Genomic DNA, 18,003 nt, shown 5'->3' with positions numbered 1-18,003 from the left:
CAGGGTTTATATAGCAAAAGATTGCAAATATAACTCAAGAGGATAATTGCAATACTGAAATGAACAGTGAGATATAATAACAAGGTGGTCATTTTCCCTCTTTTCAAGGCTTTGATATGATCTCATCTAGACTGTTTATCTGGTCTTCCAGTTTTTGAGATGATGTAGATTCAGTGGGAGAGGATGCAAAGGAGAGTGTTAATATAAAATCAGAAATGCAGAATGTAGATTGTGAGGATAGATTGAGAATTTAATGGTCTTACAGACACTGGCAAACAGGAAAAAAAATGCTTGATATGATAGAGACCTACAAACTTCTCAAAGAATCATGCAGGATAGCTGTAGATAGAATTTTTATTTTATAAAGGTTGGGGAGAGGACGAGAGGCCTCTGTTTAAGTTGAGGATGAATGTAGTCATGAAAGGAGTAGGAGCTATATTTTTCTCATATAGGGAAGTATATTATTAAAATTGTCTGCCTTTGGAGGTGGCGAGTGCAGATAGCATGAATGAATTCCAGAGGTGTGACAAGTGATGCGAGGGATGGCCTCCCTTGATGTATCCCTGACTCCTTGGAAGGGGGGATCTCTTGTAACAGTAATATCTGTCTCTGCATAGTAATCCAAGGAGAAATAAGTATGATAAATTTGTGGCATTGATTGAGTTACTATGGCCATGGATTATTGGCAAATGTGAAACTTGTGTGAACTGTCAGTGATACACACTGTAACAGAAATGAGAGAATATGGAGTCTTCCAGGAGAATATTAAGAACAGAAGAGGAGAGAGAGAGAGTATTATTAATGATAGCAGAGGAATTACACTAACTCAAGGTAATAGTCAGAAATTCTTTAAGAATAATAATGATCACTTTGAGAATATTTGTTTGTGAGGTTTAAAATAAATAGAAGAAGATGTCTAATAGAATATTATTGTGAAGCTGGAAATGTAGAAAATTAGGATAAATATTTAAATTATCCTTCTAGGAATTTGAATGTTCTGATTACTTATAAAAGATTTATAGACTAAGTTCCAAAATGCAACTAGGCTGCTCCCATGTTAACAAAAAATATTAATTTATTTAAAAAAAAAAAAAAAAAAAAATATATATATATATATATATATATATATACATACATACACACACACATGTTTGTTTGTTTATTTATTTTCTACTGCCCAATTAATATTCAGTTATCCAACCATTGCTGGGAGGCATTTTGCCAGTCAGATCATTGAAGAATTAGATAACTAATAGTACCTTTTCTCGGTACTATGCTAGAAGTCAGTACACTAACTCATTCGAAAATTGGAATTGAAGGTTGTCCATTTGAGGTCAGATAATTGTATGATCAGTGTATTTTTCTATTTAAACATTTCACAAAAAAAGTTCTAGAATTTTCACAAAATATCATGTAAAGGTAAGTAACATAAACTTAAATTTCTTATATTTGACTTAAGTGGTTTTCTTGAACCAAATTATAAAAACAGTCTTTGTGCTGAAATAATAGTTCATCATTTTAGAAGCATTCTGCCTTATTTTTAACACAGTTATGTTACACGTGCTTGATTTTTCAGATAGCAGCTGTTGCAGAAGTTCTGAAAACTGAAGATAAGAGAAAAAAGTAAGTGTGTGCGTATCTCTATTTCCTTTTCTAAGTTAAATAATTGTGGCTGTTTTTCACGTGAGTTCATTTATGATTCAACTTGTGTGCTAGATAAGCTAATATTGCAGAGTACAGAATTTATTATTTTTGTCTAGCTCATGTATGTCATGAGCCATTTTGTGTGCTTTGTACAAAAAAAAACTATATGAGAGTTCCTCCTGCATGAAAAAACATTAAATCTTGGATTTCTTTCAAGGATATGATATGAGGGTGGTCTGAAAAGTTCATGGCATTGAACATAGATGGCAACACTATTGGCAAGAGATTTCTTTTCCTAAGTTGTTACATATGTCATAAGCATCCATGTGAAATTGCAAGTCATTCTATCAAGTAGTTTGTTTTATACAGCTGTCTGAAGCAAAAGTGTTGTCTGTCTCCCTTGAAATGGATAAAATTTAGTATTGTGCAGTTATAAAATTTTTTTTAAAAGAAGGTTTAACGCCAAAAGAAATTCATTCGAAGTTCATAAAAGTTTATGGATACTCTTCTCCTTTGTTTTTGACAATTAAGAAATGGGCTGCCGAGTTTAAACGTGGCACTTACCAGCCTTGAAGATGATCCATGTGAAGGATGTCCAAAAAGTGTAGCAACACTAGAAATTATGATCAAGTGCATGATATGGTATTGGATGACCAGCGAATCAAAGTGCATGAAATTGCTGAGACTATAGGCATTTCAAATGAACGTGTAGGATATACTTTGCATGAAGAATTGCAAATGAAAAAGCTTTGTACAAGATGGGTGGCGCGCTTGCTCACAGCAATCACTGTTCAGAGATTTTCACGCACTCGCATGAAAATCTATGAACAGTGCTTGGAGCATTTTAACAAGAATAAAACTGATTTTGTGCATCAATTTATTACTATGGATGAGACTTTGATTCACCATTACACACCAGAACCCAAACAGGCAGTCAAAACAGTGAGTAGAAAATTAGTTGTTCAGTGCCAAAGAAGACAAAGTTGGTTCCATCAATAGGAAAGGTCATGGCATTGGTGTTCTGGGATGCTAAAGGCATTTTGTTTATCAACTATCTTGAAAAGGGTAAAACAGTAACTGGGGAATATTATTTCGATCTTTTAACCAGACTAGATGAAAAAAATTTGTGAGAAAAGACCCTGTTTGAAGAAGGAAAAAAATCATCTTTCATCAGGACAATGCACCTGCACACAAAAGTGTTTTTGCAATGGGAAAATTAAAGGATCTGCACTATGAATTGTTGGAACATCCACCCTATTCCCCAGATTTGGCTCCCTCTGACTTCTGTCTCTTCCCAAAACTAAAAATCTTCCTCGCTGGTCAGCGTTTTTCTTCGAATGAAGAGGCGATTTTTGCAGATCTTGCTGAGAACCGCTACAGGGACGGATAATGGCGCTGTAGCATTGCTGCAATAAATGTATTAGTCTTAAGGAAGATTATGTTGAAAAATAAAAATAATTTTGAAATTATAAATAAATTTTTTCATGTTAGGCTGAGAACTTTTCAGACCACCTTTGTATGTGATAAAATCATTCCACTATGGAAACATATATATGAGTCTTTGATATATATGAGTCCTAGATGAGTCTTTGATTCCATGAGGTCTTGTTTAATAATAATATTCATTAGCTAATGAAGCCAAAAAGAATCCTAGGAAGTTCTCTCAATATGTAGCCAAAAAAAAAAAAAAAAAGAATGATTATGGAAGGATGACATTGATTATAGAAAATGGTATAAGATCGATTGCTATAGAAGATATAGTGGAGATACTTAATGAGCAGTTCATAAAGGTTTTTCATTCTTGTGAATGGACATCATGGAGAGTTTGAGAGCAGATGATGATGAGGAGGAGGAGAGACTGTAATGAGCAAGAGGTATATAGGGAATTGTGCACACTTGATGTTAATAAGGCTGTGGGACTTGATTATATATCACCACGTGTTTTGAAAGAATGTGCCAGGGAGTTGGCATCTGCCTTGACGTATTTTTTTAATATGAGTCTTGCACTGGGTTGAGTTCCAAAGGAGTGGAAGGAGGGCTAGATTATGCTGCTTCATAAGGGAGGTGATAAAACTCAAGCATCAGATTATAGGCCTATCTGTGTGTCAGCTGTTGTGGTTAAGTTGTTGGAGAAGCTGGTGAGACTTAGGATCCAGAATTGGGTTGACAACAATGGTATTACTTTGATGAACATCATGGATTTGCTAAATGGAGGTCATGTTTTAGTAATCTACTTACTTATTACAATAAGGCGATGGCTTCATTGGACAGAGGAGAGGGATACAGTAGTATATTTAGATTTTGCAAACGCTTTTGATAGATTACCTCATGATAAGTTGATAGCCAAACTAGATTGAATGGGGTTGGATATTAGATTAGTGCATTGGATTGGAGACTGGCTATCTGATAGGTATCAGCAAGTTGTGTATGGGGGCGCAATATCTCGGAAGAGGAAAGTCACTAGTGGTGTACTTCAGGGGTCTGTTTTAGGGCCATTGCTGTTTGACTTGCATGTTAATGATATTGGGGAAGATTTGGATAGGATATTCACTTGTTTGCAGATGATGCAAAGTTGGGATGAACTATGAAAAGTAGAGAAGACATTGTGACCTTACAAGAAGACTTAAATAGATTGAGTGATTATTTACTAAAATAAAGAGCCAAAAGGCTTCAAGTAGATATTAAATCCAGCATTATTTCAAAGCTGAATGTAGAAACTATGTAAGTTTCATAAAAAAGTTGACCACCTAGCTTACAGGAATACGTTCTTGTAAGAGAGTTTATGGAAATAATGCTGAATTTAATATCCACTTTATAGAATTTTGCATCGTCGAACTGAAGCCTTTTGGCTCTTTACTTCAGTAATTACTTTATGCACTGACTGAGAGTTTCTTAGTACTGAACGAGAGTTTTTTTGCTCTCTTAAGGTTTCTGCCTGTTCTCTGAGGGGAACTAACCAGTTCAAAACAGCTGTCAGTTTTTTTGCTCTCTTAAGGTTTCTGCCTGTTCTCTGAGGGGAACTAACCAGTTCAAAACAGCTGTCAGGCCAGTGAAACCTTATCAAAATGGACCAATAAAAGGCGAATATATGGACGCTTGGGCAAGTGATCATGTCATCTATATCGTCCGTGCTAGGGCAACTCGAATAATGCCAGTGAATGTATTCCCGAAAGCTCTCTGGTCAACTTTTTTACGAAACTTTCATAGTTTCTACATTTGGCTTTGAAATAATGCTGATTTAATATCTACTTGATTCATATAACTAACCAGTTTTGTTTATATTTAATTATATAGTGATTAATTGATTGTAAAATTTCTTCTTTTGTTTTATGGTCCACTTGGTATATCCAGCTGTTTTTCTGAGATGTTTCATTTCTGCTGTTTGAATCCAGTTTTCATTCTCCTTTTTTTATCGTCCATGTTTCACTTTTGTGTGTTTTTGTAGCAAGGATATAGTTCGCCCACCATTTCTAGATCCCTTCTTGGCTTGGTGCCAAGAATAGTCGATTCATGCTGAAGGGGAGAAAGAAATGAAGGATGTACGAATTGGTCGCCAACGTGCGAAATCACGTGTTTTCTTGTCTGTCGCTGTACTAGTACTAGCTTGATTTTTGTTGTTCTCTTTTTGCATTATTTTTTTATTATTAATTTGTATGATGGATCCAGTACAGTCAACAAGTTCTAGTGTTACACATTTCAGTAGCTCTTGCAAAAGAATATTGAATAATGTGCTGACATTCTGCGAAAAAGAATCGTCAGAAGGCCGTCTTCTTGTTTCCCTTTCTCAAGTCATAAAACGTGCAAGTGCAATTACGGGCGTATTGGGGTCGACTGTTAAAAGAATTCGTAGGGAATCAAAAGGTGAAGGTAAGCCAAAATTTAAATCTCCAAAAAAAATGTGCCAGGGAAAGAAAACCATCGAAACCGTAGCTTTGAATGATTTTGATATAGAAGTTATAAGAAGAGCTATTCACGAATTTTACGTGGTCGAGAAAAGAGTGCCAACTGTTCTGAAATTGATTCCTGTGCTTAAAGAAAAAATTAATTTTCCTTGGAAAAGAGAAACTTTAAGGAACATACTTCATGAAATCGGATTTTGTTTTAAAAAGTCCCAGAATAAAAGGAAACTTATCATGGAGCGAAGTGACATTGTTTTATGTAGAACGCAGTATTTGCACGTATTAACACTCTACGTACATTTTTCCAACTGTTATACAAACAAAATAGTTACACTTTAAAAACAGCAATGTTCGTAAAAGAAAAGCTAAATTTTCCGACCTGTAGTAATAAACAAACTCAGTTTGTTTATTATTAGATCTCAGAAGACAGACTGATTACCCTATTATCGAAATGGATTCTCCTTTTTCTGACATGCGCAGAAGTGTCGAGGGACCTCAAATCGGTGGGCGAACTATAGTTTGAATATATTATCTATTGTGCCATTTACTTTAACAAAAGTAGATATTTTAATGTCTATATCTTTTTCATCTCATATGATGTCACATCTCAGGTATATATATATATATATATATATATATATATATATATATATATATTTATTAAAAAGTAGAGGTGATGGGGTGTACATCCTTTCCATATTCCTCTTGATATGACTTTCCATTCTGATATTTGTTCTAATTTGATTGCCATTTTATTTCCTGCAGTGTATGTTTCTTGAATAGACTGTAAGAGCAGGTTTGGTATATTTAGGTCATTCAATATTTTAAATAACTTTTGTATATTAATTTTATCAAAGACATTTTCATAATCAATGAAAATTTAGAGTGAAAATAGAGTCTATGCAAGATTGGCTTTTTAGAATCCATTCTGTTCTTCTAGTAATTTGTCCTCTACATTACTGTTTATTGAAAGTTTATTTTTCACTTGGTTAGACTGTAATAAATTTAGTTTAATCCTTTATCCAAGTGTGAGCAAACAAAGTTTGCACCTGAAAATATCTTCAGGACTGAATATGGTGTACACCATATTCAGTCAACCACATTTCAGGTGCAAACTTTGTTTGCTCACACTTGGATAAAGGATTAAACTAAATTTATTATACATTACTGTTTAGTTTCTCTCTTAATATTCCTGGATATATTTTCTACCCTACGTTTAGCAGACTAATTTCTCTATAATTATTGCAGTTGTCTTTATTTCCTATTTTATAAATTGGGATAACCAGTACTTTTTTTTAACTAAGGTTTGAGTTTTTCCAGAAATCCAAACCAAGTTAAAGAATTTCAGAAGTCTTTCATTTAAATTTTCATCTGCATTTTTATACAGTTCCACATTAATATTGTCTTCTCCTGGTATTTTTCTATTTTTCATCTTATTTGTTGTATTTTTTAGTTCTGACATTCTAATATTTTTTATTAGATCATTCTTTTATTATTATTACATGATGCCTCCAAGGAGTCCAAAGACTCATCGAGGAAGGGTACCTACTCTACAACTCTTCATCTCCACCACTCAATCCGCTAATTGTTCAGTATCCACTGTATCTACTAATTGTAGTAGATTTATATAGTAGATTATTACTTTTATCACCACCAGACGCCTAGTTATTTGGAAGAAAATTAAGGTTCTCCATAAAAGTATAATCTCTTTCAATGTTTATACAAAGAGAGTTGCAAGACCTTGCTACATCGATCAAATTAAGTAGAAATGATGGATTTAAATTCTTCTGAGAAATAGTTCTTTACAAATTTCAGAATTAATTTAAACTTAATTATATTTTTATTTATTATTAAATCTTGTTTCAAGTTATTTTTATTAGAAACTTAACATAATTAGACCATGATGCTCTACATCATGTATGTGAAATTTGCACATGTCATTGTTGAATATACCAGTTTCTGTTCTTGATGAAGATGCTATTGATACTAGGATGAAAATTTTATACTATTAAAAATATATACGTAACTTAAATCTGTTTTATGTTATTTATTAATTATCATGTCTACGTCAAGTTATGTGACAAAGTGCCAAGAGAAAACCAATTCAAAATACTGTAATTATATTGTGTAAATGGGACATATATTGGATAATATATAATCTATATTTGATGTTAGAATTGAAGGAGGTACAGGTTTGACATTGAATCAGGTGTGAGGTGGAGATGTACATTCCTTTCATTCTTATTCATCATCATCATCTGTATCAGTGTTTCCCAAACTTTTAACAGCCGTGTAACCTTTTTAAAATTTTTGTATTCCTCTCACCCCCTCCCTACCAATTTCTTAATGACAATTTCAGAGAAATCGTATTTCTGAGATAGAGCCAATAGGCTTCACTTCGGCAAGGTGAATTTATTCAAATTAAGTGGATATTGAATCCAACATTATTTATTCAAATAAGAAACTCAAGGATAGAAAATCTAAACCATAATATATAACAACATACATCTCCTAGGAGCTGTGTTTTACATTATGGAAAAATACTAAGGACAGTGATTGGAGCTTACTCCACCTTTACTAAGAGTTGCCCCAGCATATACCAGGTGTTGGCTTATGCTCGCTGAGTCCAAGCGGCTAACAAATAATGTTGGATTCAATATCCACTTAATTTGAATAGAATTATAATATTTCATTTGAACACAAATAATTATAAATGTTTTTTTTAAAATTTGTGTTATAAATTACAAACATGTGAAGCAATTTTTAATTATTAAATATATTACATATTCATATGTAGAAACTCAAAATTATGAAATTAAAATTTTCAGTTTTAAAAACATTTAATGAGATGAATGAAAATTAGATTCCAATAGTTAATGGTTTGAACTATTGGAATTTAAATTTTTAATGCAACCGATTTGAACCGTGTAGTTGGAATATAATCATGATGCCAACCCGATGTGCCTGTAATGGAGGTCAGTCGATAGATACCAAGAGACACCTTTTGTTTAAACTTTCTTTTAGACTTTTTAGTTATTGAAAAATTAATTATTGAATAAACCTGCACTTATCTGCGATAATATGTTGACAAATATGCGTACGCGTGCACACACACGCGTATCAAAATTTTAAAAAAAGTTCCTAATACAGTCAAAGTGTGGTACATGTACCCCTAGGGAATAAACCTGCCACATTTTGAGAAACACTGAACTGTATAAATCACTTTATAAGGGAAAGTGGCAAAACTAATATCAAAATTAGTGTTGTTAATCTCAGCTTTTTGCTTGATGCAGATACTGTACGCCCATAGATGCGAGAACCTTCAACGCTTCTGTGCATGTCAAAAGAAGGAGAATCCATTCCGATAATAGGGTAATCAATCCATATTGTGGGATGAGTTTTTTATTATTACACATCGGAAAATTAACTTCTCTTTTTTGATCATTGTAGTTTTTAAAGTGGTAACTATTTTGCTTGTATAACAGTTGGAAAATTTTATGTATAAAGCACATGATTTCGCGTAATTGGTGACCAATTCGTACATTGCCTTATTTCTTTCTCCCCTTGAACATGAATTGACTCTTCTTGGCAGTCTGCCAACGATGGCTCTTGCTTCTGTGGTTGGACAGTATTATACTTCTTAAATAATTAATTATTAAATTGAATAATTTCTGCAATAATTTCTGATTTTCTATGAAAACCAGCAATACAATGACGAAGACAATGAAAATATTGTCTCTGTCACTGATGAAACATTTCGGCTATTTAGGCACAAATTTTAATGAAGATGGCAAATTACATATGTGAAATAGACAACAAAATCAACAAAGCTGGTATGGCAGGAAGTGAAGTGAATAAATATATCTGGAATAAGAGAGAAATTAGTTAAAACACTAAAATATCTGTATACAATAGTGTTCAAGCCAATTAATTTTAACTTATGAATCTTAGAGCTAGGTTAAAAATAAAACACTTGACCAAAAAAGTATAGACTACAGACATGGGAGTTCTGAGAAAGGTTAGGAGAACAAGCAAATGGAATCAGTGGCAGTATTATATTAGAAATGAAGATATTAGCAAAGAACTTGACACTGTCAGCATTGAGGAATATACAGAACTAATCTCAGGTAATATGTGTGTCTGTAAAAATGCCAATGGTGGGCAGTAGATGGCGTTGGTGCAGTTGCAGTTCGTTGTGGTTGGTGGATTGAGTGGTGGAGACAGAGTTGTAGAGTAGGTGCTCTCCCTCGATGAGTCTTTGGTCTCCCTGGAGGTGTTATGTAATAATAATAATAATATAGTCACTTAAACAGAATAGGAGAAGAAAGACTAGCAAAGCAAGTGTTTTTTTGCCAGGATGGCAAGAAAAGACTCCGAAGAAGACTTAGATTTAGGTGGATTGATAGAGTGAGAAGACCGAAATATAAGATCTGATAACATTAGGGTCTTGACAGATAACTGATTAATTTGGAGGAAAACTGTCAGTAGAAAATTGGTAATGTTTTCATGTGGTACTATCATAATATCTTATCTCCCCCCCCCTTAGGGTATATGGAACATATAATGAATTTGATGATGATGACAACGAGAAAATACATGGCAACACCTGTTTATAATGCAGTTATCAGGCAGAAACTGAACGATTTTATGTAAAGTAAATTTTCAAAAGCAAATAATGTGTCTGTGTGTGTGTGTGTAACTTGAAATCAGTTCAGTAAACTCTCTTAATGATACAGATTTTCTGTATCATTTCTGTATCATCAAATGATCTTACCATTTTATTTTTGTGTTATTTCCAACCAGAAGATTGGCTACTATGAATCTCCATATTTTTCTATCCTCTTAGGCCATTCCCTTGTTTTCTACATGGCAAGGTTTCTCTTTAGGAATTCTCAGGATGAAATTTCTTGGAAAAGAAGCTCTAGACTCAGGACATCTCACAAATTCAAATTTAGAGATCTGAAACAGAAAAGTGTCAAAATGATTATTATGTGATGTTTCCAGGGAGTCCAAAGACTCATCGAGGGAGAGTGTGCCAACAGCATTGAACGATTGATTCCCTTGCAACTACTAACAGTGCTCAAACTTGCTTAACTTTTTTCGTGAGCCATTAGTAGCATATGTTCTACCAATCAACCAATCATTTTTGTGATTTTTAATTTTAGTAAAATGAGTATTGTATCATATAGATTATAGATGATGGTTAAAATATTTTATTATGAATTAAAATATTTATCAACTGCAATGAAAATAATGTTATTCGTTATTTAATATCTCTCTTTGTATTTCCTTTAAATATAATATAGTAGTATATTTATGACTAATACAACTGTGACTAAAGTGCAATGAAACAGCCACACACACACACACGTGCTGAAAACAATATATATTGGTGCATACTACCATTGATATCTTATGTTGCACCTACCTGGAAACATACACTAAAATCAAAGATAAACTGACAAAATTAAATAGAGTTCACCACCTTATAGCCATACATATAATTAAAGGATACAGGACAATATTATTATTATCTCGGGCAACTCCAAAGAGTCGACAGACTCATCGAGGGAGGCCCTAACATCATGTCAAGAGCAACTATTCGACATTCACACAGTATCTATCATACCTCGCCTTGAACTCATTTACGGTCATAGCACTCACAACAGACTCTGGCAGCTTATTCCACTCATTCACCACTCTCCAAGTAAAAAACCTAGTTCTAACACCCCTGCTAACCACACTCTTGCCCAGCTTCCATGTATGGTCCCTAGTCGTCCCACCACCAATCCTATTGTCAAAAATATCTTCTGGATTAATCCTATAGAAACCCTTCAGTAATTTGAATGTCTCAATCATATCACCCCTTTTCTGCCTATCGTCCAATCTCTGCAACCCACAAATCCTCAACCTATTCTCATAAGGTTCATTCCACAGACCTGCTATCATCTTGGTCACTTGTCTCTGGATCCTCTCCACTTCCTCCCCATCAAGAAGCAACCCTGGCGCCCATATCTGGGCATAGTAGTCTAGATGGGGTCTTATCAAGACTCGATATAGAGGAACAATAACTTGTTTGTCTCTGCTTGTTAAAGTATTTTTCAGCAACCAAGTGATTTACGGTTCCACCAATGTATTATACTGCTGCTAATCTTTTCACTCCAAAATGCATAACCTTACACTTTGCCACATTAAATTGACATCCATTTTCCCTAGTCCAGTCCTCCAAACTATTCAAATCATCGTGCAAAATTTTGACATTCTGTGCACTCACAATTGCTCTACCCAACTTTGCATCATCAGCAAACAAGTGAACATTTCCTCTCAGATCCTTTCCTATATCGTTAATGAACAAATTGAAAAGTAGTGGTCCAAGAACAGAACCCTGCAGCACACCACTAGTCACAAGCCATCTTTTGGACTCCACTCCTGAATAAACCACTCTCTGGTATTTCTCCATCAGCTACCCTCCTATCCATCTCACCAACCCTATATCAATCCCCATCTGCTTCAGTATACTGATTTGAGTAACCTGGTATCCTGTCAAAGGCCTTGGCAAGGTCCAGTAAAATCACTGTAAACTCATTACCCTTATCCAGTTCAGCTGTCACCGAGTTATAAAGCGTGAGCAAGTTACTGAGGCATGATCTACCCTTCACAAAACCATGTTGTCCCCCCCCATACAGTATCCCATTTTCATCTATCCAGTCCTGTGTTCTTCTCTTGATTAATTTCTCCAAGATCTTGACAACGATTCCTGATATGCTAATCGGTCGGTAATTTACAACAGCAGTCTTGGAACCTCCTTTATGCAGTGGAACTATTTTCCCCCTCTTTGCACTCCCTCAGGACTAACCCAGACCCGAGACTCAAATTAAACAAAATGGTCAAGGGTATTGACAATTCTTTAGCCGCTTCACGTACTACACAAGCTGGTATACCATCCAATCCCACAGATGTGTTGACATTAAGGTTTTGCAATAGACTACTCACCTCCACTTCATTCACCACAATTCCCGTCTAATCTATTGGTTCATTCATTTCTGCAATGTCACCACCTGGAAGATATATTCTTGCAAAGTGCTCGCTCAGTAATTCAACTATATCAGCTGATTCGTTACCTCCCTACCATCGGCTTTCTTTAAAATCATTCTGCCATATACATTTTTTCTTTTACTTGCAGCATATTGAAAAAATTGTTTAGGATTCTCTTTAGCCTGCATGGCCAATGTTCTTTCATAATCCTCTTTTGCTTTTCTTACCACACTCGTTACCCTTCTGGCCTGCGCTTTATACCGTTCATGTGCCTGCAGGTGACCTTTCTCCTTAAATTCCCTCCATAGTTGTTTCTTTTTTTTGCAGCTGAAGCTTAATGGTGTTATTCATCCATTTAACCCCTACTTGATTTATTATTCGGACTCTAGATATACAGTCAGCCATTGCTTCATGCAAACACTTCTTTACCGCCACCCATGCACTATCAACTTCTAGCCCTTGCATTCATATCTCCAAAGGAAAGCCATTCCAATGACACACCACTCTCCACTCTATGAGAGAAAAATCTAGCTCTAAATCCTTTTGACTGCATTCACTCTTCACTGCAGTGGATGTCCTCTCATCCTCTTCTATCCTCCAGAGAATGAAATATTTCATCTACTGGTATCTTATGTGATTCTTTCAGAAGTTTGAAAGTCAATATCATATCATTCCTCTTTCTCCTGTTTACTAGTAACTGTAGTCCACAAATTCTCAATCTGTCCTCATAACTACATTCCGCAGTCTTATTCTCCTTTGCATAGGAGACCAGATCTGAACACAGTGGGTGAGATATCAAGGTCTTGTAAAGAAGCAAAAGGGCTTTATTATCATTACATGTCAAGGTTCCTAACACATATTTGCTATCTTTTCTATATGATACCTGAACTTCAGCTTTCTATCACTCCAGGATCCCTGGCCTGATCAGTTTCTTTTAGCATAATCTAGCCAATAACTGTTAGATATCTTATCACACTAAATGGCATTAATGCAAAAATTTAATAACACTGGACCAAGTAGACCACTGGTGTACTCACTGGAGTATACCAGTGATCACCTTAAATCTTGCAGACGCATATCTTCCATACACTATATCTGTCAATCAACCATCTTCTTATCCAAGATAATAGTTTAAAATCCAATCTCATATCCTTCAACAGCCTTCCATACTATATCCTATCAAAAGCCTTAGCAAAGTCTGAAAGTATCATGGTATATCCATTCCCCATGTCTAATTTGAACATAACATTATTATAAAATGTGAGAAATTTACTCAAATGTAATCTTCCCTTAGTAAACTCGTTGTTCATTGCAAAGTATAGATTATCTTTTGTTTATCTCCCTCTCTCTGTAAGGAGACCGTATTTTACAGTGTTAGGTAAATATATATGAATTCAATCTGATTGGTGCATTGACTTTTTCTAAATTACTTAGGGAATTGAAACAACGTAGATCAGAATATAAATTAAATTATACTTTAATTAATATTTCTGATATTTCGGCAATGTCACATTGCCATTTTCAAAAGGAACTTACAAAAAGGCAGTTGCACAGGCACTAACAATACAGTAACTGAGAATGAAGATGTGAAGCTATCATTCTTCTAGAAGTCCTGATGGTGCCCTCTGGTGGGCTAAGTAGGAGTTCTTGGCCGTTGGGCTGAAGGTCTGCTGATGTATGCCTCCCAAATTTGGGGCAGTCGCATACAACCAAATTTGTTGAGGTTCGGAGAGTTTCCTAGGGCAGAGGCTGATTCCATAAATAATCTTTCGTATTTATATTTGCTCTGGTGTATTACTGTAGCTTTCTTCCACCGTATTCTGTGGTGAGTATCCAGAGCATGGTCTGCAAGACCAGAATGGCTATACTTGTAAAACCAGATGTAGTCCTTGTGTTCAGAAATTCTGATATTCGCTGTCCTGCCTGTTTGGCCAAAGTACGACAGTTTACAACTGCAAGGGACCTGGTATACACCAGGTAGGTCTAGGGGAAGTGGTTGGTCTTTGGTAGAGCGGATAAGGGATGCCAATTTTCTGTAAGGCCCCCAAAAAAATCCAAAAAATATTAAAACCTACAAACCACAGCCCCCCTCCTCCCCCCTCCACAAAAAATATTACTCTAAATCCATCACCATTCCCTACATCCAAGGCACCTCAGAAAAAATTACCAAAATTCTAAAAAAACATGACCTCACCTCCTGTTACAGGCCTTACAGAAAATTGGCATCCCTTATCCGCTCTACCAAAGACCTACCTGGTGTATACCAGGTCCCTTGCAGTTGTAAACTGTCGTACTTTGGCCAAATAGGCAGGACAGCGAATATCAGAATTTCTGAACACAAGGACTACATCCGGTTTTACAAGTATAGCCATTCTGGTCTTGCAGACCATGCTCTGGATACTCGCCACAGAATACGGTGGAAGAAAGTACAGTAATACACCAGAGCAAATATAAATACGAAAGGTTATTTATGGAATCAGCCTCTGCCCTAAGAAACTCTCCGAACCTCAACAAATTTGGTTGTATGCGACTGCCTCAAATTTGGGAGGCATACATCAGCAGACCTTCAGCCCAACGGCCAAGAACTCCTACTTACCCTGCCAGAGGGCACCATCAGGACTTCTAGGAGAACGACAGCTTCATATATTCATTCTCAGTTACTGTATTGTTAGTGCCTGTGTGCAACTGCCTTTTTGTAAGTTCCTTTTGAAAATGGCAATGTGACATTGCCAAAATATCGGAAATATTAATTAAAGTATAATTTAATTTATATTCGGATCTACGTTGTTTTAATTCCCTAAGTAATTTAGAAATGCATAACCAACGTATAAGCTTCTCTATGAGAATGGTGCATTGACTTAACTCTGTTATTTTTAGAATCCAGGAAATGATGTAATTTGAGACTAAAATATATATATATATATATACAGGGTGTTCGGGATAAATTTGACAGTTTCGTAAGGAAAAAGAAAATCTTCTTTGTATCTATTAAATTTAATGAATTGACAAAAAAACATTACAGGCAGAGTTAATTACAATACTATCAACAAGATTTACTCAAAATAACCACCATTAGCATCGATCACAGCTTCAATTCTGCTTCGGAACCTCGAACAAGCTGATGCTACAGTCTCCCTGGGAAGGGCCGCAAAAACTGTTTTAATTTTATCCATTAACTGGGCTTTTGTATTACTGGAAGTGCGATTGGTGTCTTTTTCAACTGCGCCCCATACAAAATAATCCATGGGGTTAAGGTCTGGGGAGTTTGGAGGCCAAACATTTGGACTGGTGAAGTCGTAGAAATTTTCAGACAACCATTTTTGACTTTTCCCAGAGGTGTGGCAAGGGGCCGAATCCTGCTGCCATACATACGGCCTACCATTGGCTACCCTTGTTATCCAGGGCTTGACTACAGTTAGCAACTCCACGAACAAAGCCCGAATTCCAATGCCAGGGTTCTTCAACACCTGTTCCTGCAGATTTGCGAGGAATTCTGCTGTACGAACGCAATCAGATCGTCTGCTAGGGATCTTTCTTCTTGCTACATCCTCGTAGTCACCATTGCAAGTCTCTAGTTCATGCCTGATTGTTTTTACTGTATTCAGGGAGCATTGGGCAGCAGTCGTAATATCCTTATTTTGATGGCGGGCACGAATCATCATGATACAAGTTATTCTCTTCCATGATTCAGGTGGGTTCCAGCTATCCATCCTTTCTGACATCTTGTATATGAATGAAGAAGGGTCCAAACTTTTAAATGAAGAGAAGTGTGTGTTAATACATGTAACTTACGGAAAAATATAATTAATTATAAATATGTCAAATTTATCCCGAACACCCTGTATATATATATATATATATATAATGAAGCTATGTACATTGTAAATAAAATTAAATTAATAACTACAAAACTATTTGGATCCAAGGCCTTCTAAATAGAAACTATCCTTGAGAGATCTTTATCTTTAAAGGATAAAAATCATTCTCCCACTGACGCATTCCATTACTGGATTATTTCACATGTATTTGAACAGTGTACTAGACTGTGCAATTTATTTTTCACAATAAATATTCATTAGAGTCAGTTCTTTATCAGACCTTTTCTCAAAATATAAAACTTCTTATTAACTTCCCAGGGACTATGCAGTATTTCCTTATTTAGCATATATATTGTTCCATTCATCTTTACCGAATGCTAATTTCACTAGAGTATAAATATTCTTACTTCAGAGAATTTTAAGAAGCATAAATTATGAATTCTTTACCAGAAGTTTGTTTTACTACTTTATAAACACTGTATCAAAGTAGAGCTTCTTCATTAAAACCACTTTACAGTTTCAAATTTCACTTGTTCCAAAAAATTAATCACCAATGTCCTTGAGACAAAAGATAAAACTTTTCATTTAGTATTTCTTTGAATGTTGAAATAGAATATCTGCTTAATATCTCCTTTTATTTTCTATCCACTTGTTCACAGTCACATTTTACCATTCAAACGATTCACTTTGCTAAGATTCCCTTTTCGAATCCTCTGTTAATATATTCTGACTGCCAAGTTTTCTTTTAAAAAAACAAAAAACTTTCTAAAACAAAATTCTCTGGTCTGCATTTTTAAACTCTCTCTCTCTCTCTTTCTTTCTTTGCTTGTTTCTCATCAATCTCCTCAGTAAGCATGTGCACTTCACCCAAATGGCAAGAAGTTAGGTAGTCAGGGATGACACATTGTTGTTATTAACAAAAAGAGAATGTCTTTACAATGAATGACAGATATCACAACACTTAGCAGTTGTGAATTACAATACAGAACCATTGAAATCATTACAGCTATCTGAATCTAGTAAGTACAGTTCATCTCAAATGCATTTGTTTAAAGAAACATAGTTTCTTTAAACAGATCGATTTCTTATTAAACACATGTTACAAAACCAAAACTAATAAAATGCTAATGTAGAGAAACAGTTGTAAAAAGATTCATAATTAAAAATTATGAGTATTTTTATAATCTTTCAACTGATTTCTGTAGGCAAGCTCTTACCAACTCTTCCAGCTTTACAACTACTCCAGAGATACTGATTGATAGTTAGACCCATCAGTCTTGCACTAGCTTTGTGCAGTTACATGCTTTCCTGTGAAATCTTCCCTGTGCTGACACATTATGTAGCTAAATCAGAGGTTCAGCTGAACACTCTTTTAGCATCTGTGTTGATACCTCATTGCTCCCTATTTGTTGAATTCTTATTCATTTAATACAACAGTTCTAGAACCACCTCATACACTCAGTTGAGTTTCTTCATTCAGTGTAAAGGGAGCATCGAACTCCATGTTACATACAGTTTCTTCTGCATCTGCCACCTGCAAACCATCCTCATTTACAAGTTATATTTTCACTTTCGTTCTTCTTTTTCTTGAAAAATCATGATAGAAT

At 35.1% G+C, this 18,003-nt stretch overlaps 1 protein-coding gene across 1 annotated transcript in view; it reads left to right on the top strand.

The window, feature by feature from the left end:
* Window positions 1–18,003, top strand: part of LOC150107750 (uncharacterized protein F54F2.9) — a 304,144-nt gene that overhangs the window by 53,183 nt on the left and 232,958 nt on the right. Inside the window, exon 3 of the mRNA XM_090392180.1 lies at window positions 1,577–1,623. Coding sequence (XP_090248306.1) covers window positions 1,577–1,623 — 47 coding nt within the window. The remainder of the gene's footprint in view (window positions 1–1,576; window positions 1,624–18,003) is intronic.

The sequence above is a fragment of the Typopeltis vanoorti genome, chromosome 4 (assembly GCF_054136105.1).
Source record: "Typopeltis vanoorti isolate ZY-2024b chromosome 4, IOZ_Tvanoo_1.0, whole genome shotgun sequence".
Classification (NCBI taxonomy): Eukaryota; Metazoa; Arthropoda; class Arachnida; order Uropygi; family Thelyphonidae; genus Typopeltis; species Typopeltis vanoorti.
The sequence above is the reverse complement of the archived record's forward strand: the minus strand, read 5'-3'. Positions and strand labels throughout refer to the sequence as shown.